The 10,582-nt window shown below is 35.8% G+C and overlaps 1 protein-coding gene across 1 annotated transcript; it reads right to left on the reverse strand.

The window, feature by feature from the left end:
- Nucleotides 1-803: 803 nt before the first annotated feature.
- Nucleotides 804-9,695, reverse strand: LOC130972130 (histone deacetylase 19). The gene is made up of 8 exons (XM_057897153.1): nt 9,557-9,695; nt 8,741-9,298; nt 6,654-7,094; nt 3,737-3,967; nt 2,728-2,795; nt 2,587-2,644; nt 1,386-1,469; nt 804-1,267 (listed from the first exon to the last, which is right to left on the reverse strand). The coding sequence occupies exons 2-8, from the start codon at nt 9,269-9,271 to the stop codon at nt 1,163-1,165; spliced, it is 1,518 nt and encodes a 505-aa protein (XP_057753136.1). The 5' UTR covers nt 9,272-9,298; nt 9,557-9,695; the 3' UTR covers nt 804-1,162.
- Between the last annotated feature and the right edge of the window lie 887 nt (nt 9,696-10,582).

A 10,582-nucleotide genomic window follows, 5' to 3' on the forward strand; every position in this document is an offset into this window, starting at 1 on the left:
GAAGCTAATTCCTATAACATTTACCTAATTCACTTTTCTAGGAACATAATTGAATCTAAACACAAATAGTGGATATAATATTAAAATCAAACACATCCAAGTGAAACCTAATTGAAAATGAATACATCCAAGTAAGAATAATTGAAAAATATAATCTTATTTGTTAGTATAATTGATAGTAGGATAACATTGAATCACTTTTATAAACGTTAGGGATACAAATAGGACAATTTAAACGTTAGGGACACAAATAAGACTTACCCCAAACGTTAGGAACAAAAACAATACCGTACTCTTCAATTTATTTTAAAACATTTTTAAGAGCTCATTTAGGTAAATAGTTTAATTTACTAGACTGTCTCTAGCTAAAATATGTGACCGACCTTGCTGTTAGATAAAAAGATTTATGAACACTAGGATGAGTTCTATTATTAATTTACTATGACTAAAATACCTGCTAGAGACCCTTATGCCTAACCCATAATAAAATAAACACTAGATTATCGAAATGAAATACCAGAGTATCTATAGAGGAACGAGTGAACCAGCCTGTTTGAAAGTTAAGTCACTAAAGTTTTATCCTTAGTGATTATCTGAGTTGTTGGTGTGATGGTTGTGAACTTAAAGACTAAGTTTTAGCCACCATCGTCGAAGTCATGCGTGGTGATCCCACTCACTCTATTTTAGCTTTTTAGGTAGTTGCTTAAACTAGTTTTTAAGATAGCATTTCCCAATTCATTTACGCATGCAATGCATTAAAACTAATCTAAATAAACAAACCCTAAATTAGATAATAGGGAATATGATTTCTAATATCCGTTATGGGTTTTTTTTTTACCCCAGCTTTGTATACAATGTGAGCACAGAAAAAATTCACCTATTAACTTGAACAAGGATACTACACTTGAGAGAGTTTAAATATCCATGAGAACATCACCATCCATTTTATGTTTACATCTAATACAAAGAAACCAAGTGCTGTGTGTTAACATCAATTAAATTTCCAATCCTTGCCCTCAACTCAAGAAAATGATAAGGGAGGTATACAAGTTAAGAAAATCCAATTGGCCGTCACACCTCCAACATTTTGGGAAATGTGACTGCATGAACCGATCATTAAATCAGCACCATAGCTCATCAGTCAGTTGAAAACCCCATTTGCTTAACCCTTCAGATCCGTCATCTCTCTCACCAAATCATTCACAGCATGATCCTGTTCAACTTTCACATTATCTTCATCAACTGGCTGGGAACTGATATCCAAAGGCTGCAAGAAACCGCATTGAAATTATATTTTTAAAAAAAATAGCGATGGCGAACTTTCAAGTGATACTTTTATGTAATGCATGCATGCTTAGTGATAACAATTATGCCATGAAATTCACCTTCAAGCAAGCTGCTGCTTCGTCTGCTGCATTATCCGAGCTTCTTAAATGCTCTGCAGTTCTTCTCTGATCCTCCTGGAATGCCTGCATACAGAGAAGTTCCATGTCATGAATTCACATGTAAATCCATATAATGGTTTTCAACAGAAGCTAAAAACGTAATTAAATCGAGTGTTGAAATGAGAAAAGCTTAATCTACAACAGTATACACAAAATTGCTGGTAAATATCCATCATGATAGCGTAAAGATTAAAGAAACAAAGTAAAGTCCTACCCTATAAGCATCTTCAAGGAGAGGGCAACGTAATTTACTCAATGATCCCAAGGGAACATTCAAGATAATCTTTGATAAACCAACATATTCTATGGTATTCAAGGATACAACAAAGAGAAATCAATTCACTGAAGACTTACTCAAAATGTGTTGTATAACACAAGAAAATGCTGCTAACAGACCCTATATATAATTGGTTACCTCATCTGTGACTCTAAAAACAATTGGTGATAATGAGTGGGAATCATAACCATAATTCCATCATGGTGTATATGAACTAACCACTAACACTAAGCCTGTTTACATCAACCAAACATAGCTTGGTCATGTCATAAGATCGATAGAAGCCCTAATAAGAATAGATAAGACGAAGGATCGCTAAGTAAAGAGACTATGTAGTAAAAACCATTAAAAGGGCTTGTATTTAAAAACCTGTGTTTATACACATAGTGACAGTAGGAAACAACAATGTCAACGTGATCCATTCAGCTAAGCTCTCCTAGTAGGAAAAGCATTATGCAAATATTTGGAATATTAATGTTTTTACTATATTATCTACATGTTAGATTCTATTTTCCCAATATTTTTTCTGGGTCCGTACACTTTTGCCTCGTTTAATTTGAAAGTCTGAAAGGCTCTAATACTATATACATTAAGCAGTGTGGCAAGAGAAATTGTTGAGGAATAATATTCACTTTATAAGTTGTAGTGTACATTAACATTTGTTGGAACCTGGAGGTATAGTCAATATGATCATATGCAATAGTAAGAGGTTGGATTCTTTATACATGTAATAAATAAAATATATTTCTAGGTTGTGTCTGAATAACGTAGATAACATAAAACCAATATTAAATTCTAAATGAGTATTGAGTTCCTGCATATTTGATTAATAACTACTTCACAAACTAACAAGGAAATACATACCTGATCATTGTGTGGAGGTTCAACTGTTTCTCTTTTCACTTTGCCCGGAAGAATCTCTCTGATTAACAAGGTAACAAACTGAAGATACGTTGATTGTCTGATATTACATGATAAGAAGTAGGCTGAGGATAAGCAACATACCGATCATCAATGTCCATGTCAGAATCAGGATCCCATCTCTCATCGCCATTATCTTGATCTTCATCTGCCTGGAAAATCACGAATTTCTCAGATATGAAATTTTACATCATGACTAGATCCATATATTTAGGCTAAGGATTAGGATATATTATGAATTATTGTTCAGGATACATTAGTTGATAGCTGAGGTTAGAAGCGAAGGTAAGACTTTGCGGGATGTCTGGGAGCTATGTCTTTTTTATAACCCTCAAAAACCATATACTTAATCTATCTAACCTTTGTTTCTTCCATCCAAATCATCAACTCGCAATACATCTGGCAGTTATTTGCAGATCTACTTGCCCAGGACCCCAGCAGAAGACAGAGTAACCTTTGTCTCTTCTAACACATATAGGTATTTTATACTAAGACAAAAATAAAAGTTCTGGCAGAGGGGAGGACGCCAAAGCTGATGCAGCATTGCCCGCTCAGAGGATGACAGGGGAGGCAAAGATGTTAAGGAACCATTGCTAAGGGCTAGGAGGTAGAAGATAGCCACAGAAGAAGGAGGCAAGGTCAATTTCACGATGATGACGGAGAAGTGATAAGGATGTCTAAAATTGAAGCAGAATGAGCAATGAACAGAAAAGTGTTGGTATGGTGCACTATGTGACGTACACCAGAGCCTTTGCATTTAAGATTTTGGGTTACTTGGTATTATAGATTTCTTCTTTTTTTATTGGGAAAATTACACCTCCTAAAATAGACAACCAAGACTTTACAGAAGAAACAACTAATAAAGAAGAGCAATTAGTGATGGAATAACTTGAAAAGGATAACATGAATACTTTTATTCCCCTGTTTCTTTACTTGCGAAGCTCAGAAATATTATTAGTCATGTTTTACTTCTGTAGAAGTGGCTGCCAAAATAATTATCATTAACTGAAAAGAAGCACATGTGAGGGGAAAAAAGGGGGAGAAGATAGCAACTGCAATATAATTCAATAAAATGAAGACCTACAAAGCTTACCTCTCCAACATCAAAATCAGGAGGCTTTTCCTGAAACTGGACACTGGGAGCATGCTGCAGCTTGGAAAGATTTTCAAGTAGCCTAGATCGAATTTCTTCCAATAAATGACGGGAATTCTTGTTTTCCATATTACTTGGGGCAACATGAAGGGTATAATCTGGACCAAAATATTCATAGTACTCATGCTGTGGCATTTTGTCTTCTACCTCCATTCCAAGAGCAACTCCTGTCTGCCCTAACATATAACAAATACAATTTTGTGAAATATCGATACAGACAAATGACTCAATTATACAACAACAAAGAAAACTTATACTTAATTCTCTGCTGTACTTAGACAATTTATACTTAATTCTCTGTTGTATATAAAAAGTAAATAAATAAATAGGAAAAGAAAAATCCATGACTTACAAGACAAGAAAGGAAAACAATAACTCTGCTTTCACCCATCTAACATCATTATCACTGAAACTTTCATGTTTACCATTTTTTCTTTCAATTAACATATTGATAGGCCCCGTAAATTACTAAGGTGTCTGTTTCAAAAGCAGCATCGATCACAGTGACATCGGAACAGCTCACAGAGCAATTCCATAATATCGAAGATAGTCAAATAGACACAGAGTTAGAAGTAAAGTAGGAAAATGAAATAAAAGGTAAAAAACAATAAGATTTAGATATTAGTGACTTTTTGTGCATTTGATTTATCATAAGATAGAATAAATTAGCATTTCTATCCATAAATGCTCAGAATGTTGACAAATCTACCCACGGAAAAAAAAAAAACTGACTTTATATCCATGAAAAATGAGTTTTAGTTGACAAAACTACCCAAACTCTAAAAATTATCACGAATCCCTAAACTACCCCTTTTAACCTTACTCCACTCCCAATTCTATTCCTTCACCACCACCTTAATCCCCAACTTTTTACCACCACCACTCAAATCTTTCCTCTTCGAACGTTCATTCCCAACTCTTTACCGCTATTGCCTCTATTACCACGACCACATACATTGTTCTTGCCATTGATTTTTTTCCCAAGTTCTATTATATTTAATAATGTAGCAAGCTGAAATGGGAAATTGATTGAATAAATATCATGCAAGACGCTTGTTGAGAAATTTGAAAAGGTTGAGGCTGCCGCGGAGGTTGTAAACCGCCAATGTAGGTGACAACGGGGAAGTGACGCTTGTCGACGAATCTGGAAACGTTGGGGCTGCCGTGGAGGTTGTCGACACCATTGTAGATGACAAAGGAGGAGGTGATGCTTGTTGACTAATTCGGAAACGTTGGGGCCGCCGTGGCGGTTGTCGACGCCGATGTAGTGGCAAAGGGGGAGGTGACGCTTGTTGACGAATCTGGTAGATAAGATCGTTGGCGCCGCCCCATTGTCGCCGGAAGTAGTAATTGAAAGGCTGATAGCTGCTCTTCATGTGCTCAAGGAAAGATTTCTCAAACTCCTCGGAATAACCCTCAATTATCCAATTTGGATTTTGGCAAAAAATCTGCATCTGGCACTAGTGCCCTTCACTCATGCAGTGGCATTTGAATCACATTATACTTGTTGTGTATAAAGAAATATGAAATCTCTAATCCATAAGAATCAAGGGAATCAGAGATATATAATAAGATTTAGAGAGAGAGCGCGAGAGAGTAGTGATAGGGAATGAATAGAAATTGGGGGTGGTGGTGGTGAAGAGACGAACATTGGAATTTGGAAATATGGTAGATTAGGGATTTTTGATAATTTTTTAGGGTTTGGGTAGTTTTGTCAAGCGAAATTCATCTTTTATGGGTATAAAGTCAGTTTCTGTTTTTCGTGGGTAAATTTGTCAGCATCCTAAATATTCATGGATAGAAATGGTAGTTTATCCCACAAAATATTATGACAGAATTTGATTCACATAGCCAACTCCATCTAGTGGGACAAGAGTATGGTGATCCTTTGTTGGGTGATTCTACTCCAATTTATGTCCATCATCTACATTTATCTCCAGATTCCGTGAGGTAAACAAACCTATTATCATCTTGTTTGTTAAAAAAAAAATAAAACAAAAAAGGCACCACCCAAAATTTAGATATGTAACAAAGACCAACAGCACATGGGGATGGGAATGCTTAAAGAGATGGCTAGGTAGGAATAAAGGCATTATACAAGAAGAGTTCAGGTAGCAATGACTATAGAGAAGACGGTAAAATCTCATCATAGGTGATATGCCCATGTTCAAAGAAGGGATCCAACAAAGAGCAGTGGTAGAGGGAGAGCTATGAAAACCTAAGAGAAAATTATTAAAAAGGATTTACATATTAATAGTTTAAAGAGAGATATGAGTATTTTGGCTGGAGCACTATTCTCGCAGCTTTTTAATGATAGATTTTCAGATAAGAGATAGAATTAGACTTTCACTCTCTATATGGTATAAAGCTCATGATCTAGACATGTTGATAGATTGGAAAATTATGCTTCATAGATCTTTTGTACTTATATTTAGTTGGGAGGATCTCGTATCCTCTCATTTCTTGTATAATTCTTTTCCCATCTTAATGATATTCTTCCTTTATTGAAAAGGGAAAAAAAAGGTTTAAACACAAATGTAGTCTGTCTTGTATGATACGGAACTCTAATGTCATTTGATCCATGTAGTCAACTCCACATAGTGGGGCAATGCGAAGTTGTTGTTTGTATGAAAAATAAAACATTTGGTATAACAACAAGTAGAGAAGCATATTATAAAGGTATGGAAGATAAGAGATACTCGGTATAAAAGATTAGGATAGTCACAAACCAATAAACAAGAGAGACACATGCAAAAATACATAAGAGTAAAAGCTCACCAATCTATCTGCATCTCCAAGAGAGATACCCATCTATAAAGATAATGATAGCAACGTGTCTATTAAAGCAATAGTTTACCTCATAGCACCAGCAACGAGCAACATTCCGAATGGTGTAGCCACCACCACCTAGTAGTAAGAGGGGAACATTGAATGATCTCATGTATTTAACACACTCCGCATGTCCCCTAATTGAAAGATTGAAACATCCCAATCTATCTCCAGATAAAGAATCTGCACCACATTGGAGAACCACTGCACCAGGCTTAAAAACTTCCATCACTTTACCAATTATAGGTTTGAACAAGAAATGATAACTCTCATCATCAATTCCATCATCAAGAGGAACATTAAGAGAGTAGTATTTTCCCTTTGCGTATCCAATATCACGTAAGTCCCCCGTGCCAGGGAAATAATCACCAAATTTATGGAAGGAAACAGTCATGACTCTATCGGTAGTGTAGAAAGCTTCCTCCACACCATCTCCATGGTGGATATCAATGTCCACATATAGAACTCGCTGAAAATAAAAAATATTACATTTCAAAATAGGAACACACACAAAATATTGCAAGTTGAAAGTATAGTTCAGAAGAGGATAAATTAAACTTCACCTCCCTGATGTTGCCCAAAAACACTTGCCAGTTGCCACCCCAAAAAATTTAAAAACCAATATAAAAATCTAACGTTTCACCCCCTTAAAATATAATTTAGCCCATTAAAACACTTAACACTCAACAATGATGAAATCATCAATAAATAAATTAAAACTAACAATGCAAGGGTCATCCTCCCAAAAGAATTTCATGTGCTCTCAAAGTTCACAAAAACAGCACACAACCATATTAAATTTTCTACAATTAATAACCAGAATACAGAGACCACACATTGTACTTCTTTAAACTGGTTGTGTACAAAACTAACAATCTTCTGCATATAGGTTTAGAAGATGACTTCAATGCAATTTAGGCTAGACAATGAATGCTCTCACCATTTCTGAAAAATTCAAGGGAGCGTGGTTCATGCTTTTAAAAATGAATGACCATAAACTGTAGGATTAAAAAATTGGTTCAATAAAAATAAAAAATAAATAGTTAGCAAGCATACTGAGCCTTAACAAAAATCAAAACCACCAGAGTAAGCACCTGCTTAGACCAATATTGACAAGACTCGTAATCTATGGTTTCTAGCTAATAGCCATAGTAGCAAAAATGTTTGTCACCAAAGCTTCGGGAAGTGTTTCTTTTTTTAATTTATTTTCCAGTGTAGAAGGTTTTCATTGATAAACTAAACCTTCAAATTTCCAATACATTCATTACTTTAACAAAGTTTAAATTGTTCACTCATTTTGCTGAAAACCTTATCTTATTCCAACACTTAAACTTTATTTCTTTTCCCTGCTTGTAAGGTTCAAACTTCAAAGGGAAAGTTTAGCCCATTTTCCATTATATATTAAACTACACAAAATTGTATATTTACATAATAAAAAAAGTGAAAACAACAAAAATTTGATTATCTCATATTGTATTCAATCTAAGTATGCAGTAACATGGTCACTGCAGTTGGTCAGTTGGTCTCAGGCCGTCCAAACATAACTCTTCCAGAAAATAGAATTAGATGATTACATACTGCTGAAAAGGCAGTAATGAAGAACTGTCAAAGCCTAACTCTGAACTATTTTCGCCCATTCATTAGGATATTGTTTTATGAGATCAGAAACCTTTTCACTTAAATGTATATACAAGAAATGTTGCATTAGAGCAGGAGGCTCAAGAATATAAATGTTCAAGCTTCCATTAGCACATCCCTTTCTGAAATAGACAAATACTCTCCAATTTGTCAACCTAAAACTAACAGGCAGAATATATTCAAAGCAACTAGTTGGTAAAACTCCTTTGCTTCTCCACCAAAGAAACCTTAACATAGAACTAAGATAACATATAATTGAAGTAGAAACATTTTGTAGACTAATAAAGGAGAAGGAATTCCTCTTGCTAAATCTTGGGCATACAAGAAGCAAAAGACCAAAAGCGCAGGATAATAATCATAAGTTCATAACAACAACAACAATAAATGAGTATTTCTCACTATGAGACATCTTGATAAAAACATATGTAAAATGCAGCGCAGAAAATGTAAACCAGCATGAAAGAGTGTCATACAAACCTCATGCTGTTTAAGAAGTTCCAAGATTGCAAGGACAATATCATTCACATAGCAAAACCCAGAAGCCTCGCATTTCTTGGCATGATGCAGGCCACCGGCCCAATTGACAGCTATATCACATTGGTCATGGTTCAGCTTGACAGCACCACCAACCGAGCCTCCAGCATATGTTTGACAAAACGAGTACAGTCCATCAAAGACGGGGCAATCTTCGCCGACATTAAAGCGCTTGAGTTGCCTCAGATGGTCCTGCTGCGTTTCAGGGGTTATGCTTCGAAGGAATGCAACATAATCGTCGGCATGGAAGCGGCAAAGGTCCCTGTCCCTAGCAGGGAACGGCTTGAGGACCTGCATATGCTGAAGCAGTCCATAGTGGGCAAGAAGAGCATGTGTCATCCGAATTCGATGCGGCTTCATAGGGTGACCTTGGCCATAATAGTAATTCCCAACCTCTGGATCATAGAAATAACACACTTTTCGCTTCACCCCGTCCGGTGCAGATGGCAACGAGTTGCCGCCACCAGCATCCATGGCAGTTATTTATTTTTATTTTCCCTGCTAAATTCAAGCATTCAATAATCCTAACAAAACTTACAGGGAAGCAAAACGAGCCAAGATAACTCATAACGAACGAGTGAAACACGTCCCGAAAAATTGGTCTATTAGAACTAGAAAATCGACATAGAACTAACACTAACTAGAAATTTTCAAAAACAAGTAAATTGAAAAAAGAAAACGAGAAGGTAACTCGTAAGAGAATGAGGAATTGAATGCGGTAGTGATAATAAGAAGAAAAAGAAGAGGGATAGGGTTTACAGTGAAAAGAGGATCTTCTTCTTCTTCTTCTTCTTCTTCACTTTTGGTGGCACTGAATCCGGACTCTCTTGTTCCTCTTCACTTTCGCTGCTTTGTTTGTTAGGAGCTGCTGTCCTGCTCGCTGCTCGCCTCGTCAGTCTTTAAAATGAGAGAAACCCCAAGAAATACGTCGCCACTTGCCAGCTGTTATAATGCCCCATGGTACACCGGTACTCCTTCCTTTTGTGGCCGTTCGATATATAACCCAAAGGACTAGATTCTAGAATGGTTGGTACTTTGTATTTAATTTTGACATTGGGTTTATAGTAGTATTTTTTAATAATGTGTAAATTTTGTATGTTTTTTTCATATAAATATCATAAATTGGAGGGTCTAATTTATAAATTTTAATTTTTTAAAATTTTTAAATCACAAAATCTACTCTCCGATTTGTGAACATTAAAAAAATCTATCCTCTGATTATAAATTTTAGAAAATTTACTCTCCAATTTGTGAGTTTTAATTTTTATTTTTAAATGAACAAATCGGACTCAAACCTCTCCTCTGGGTATTAGTTCTAAAGTTTAACACTAGTAGGGGGTATACTCTTTTTTTTTTTAGCACCTCCGGCGCTAAACGCCTCCCTAGCATTTAGCGCCTCGAGGAGGGGGCTAAAATAATGTAGAACGCCCAAAATGGATGTTAAACGCCCATCTCTCTGCTTTCTCTTTGGCGTTGAGCACCCCCAGCATGCCTCTCCACGGTGTTCTGTTTTCTGTTTAAACTCTTATGTCCCTGTTCTAAGCGCCGTACATAATTACAATCATTAGAAAAACTAGGAAAATTATGAAAATCAATGAAAAATAAAATGATATAAAATAAAACTGAAATAAAACAAAAGTAAACTAAAGGATACTAATGGTTGGGTTGCCTCCCAATAAGCGCTCCTTTACCGTCAAGCTCTTCTAAGGAGGAGGATCGTAGGGCTTAGATCTTCACCCCTCATAGTGAACATCTTTTCTATACTTCCATGAATCAGCTCAACAT

The sequence above is a fragment of the Arachis stenosperma genome, chromosome 1, assembly GCF_014773155.1.
Source record: "Arachis stenosperma cultivar V10309 chromosome 1, arast.V10309.gnm1.PFL2, whole genome shotgun sequence".
Classification (NCBI taxonomy): Eukaryota; Viridiplantae; Streptophyta; class Magnoliopsida; order Fabales; family Fabaceae; genus Arachis; species Arachis stenosperma.

What these genes read in the sequence shown, in the direction of transcription:
- LOC130972130 (XM_057897153.1), bottom strand. Translation starts at nt 9,271, where the DNA reads ATGGATGCTGGTGGCGGCAACTCGTTGCCATCTGCACCGGACGGGGTG. An exon ending in CTCGTTGCTGGTGCTATGAG is followed by an intron (nt 3,968 to 6,653) that starts GTAAACTATTGC and finishes ATGTTAGGGCAG; the next exon opens with ACAGGAGTTGCTCTTGGAAT. An exon ending in GACATGGACATTGATGATCG is followed by an intron (nt 2,645 to 2,727) that starts GTATGTTGCTTA and finishes CTTGTTAATCAG; the next exon opens with AGAGATTCTTCCGGGCAAAG.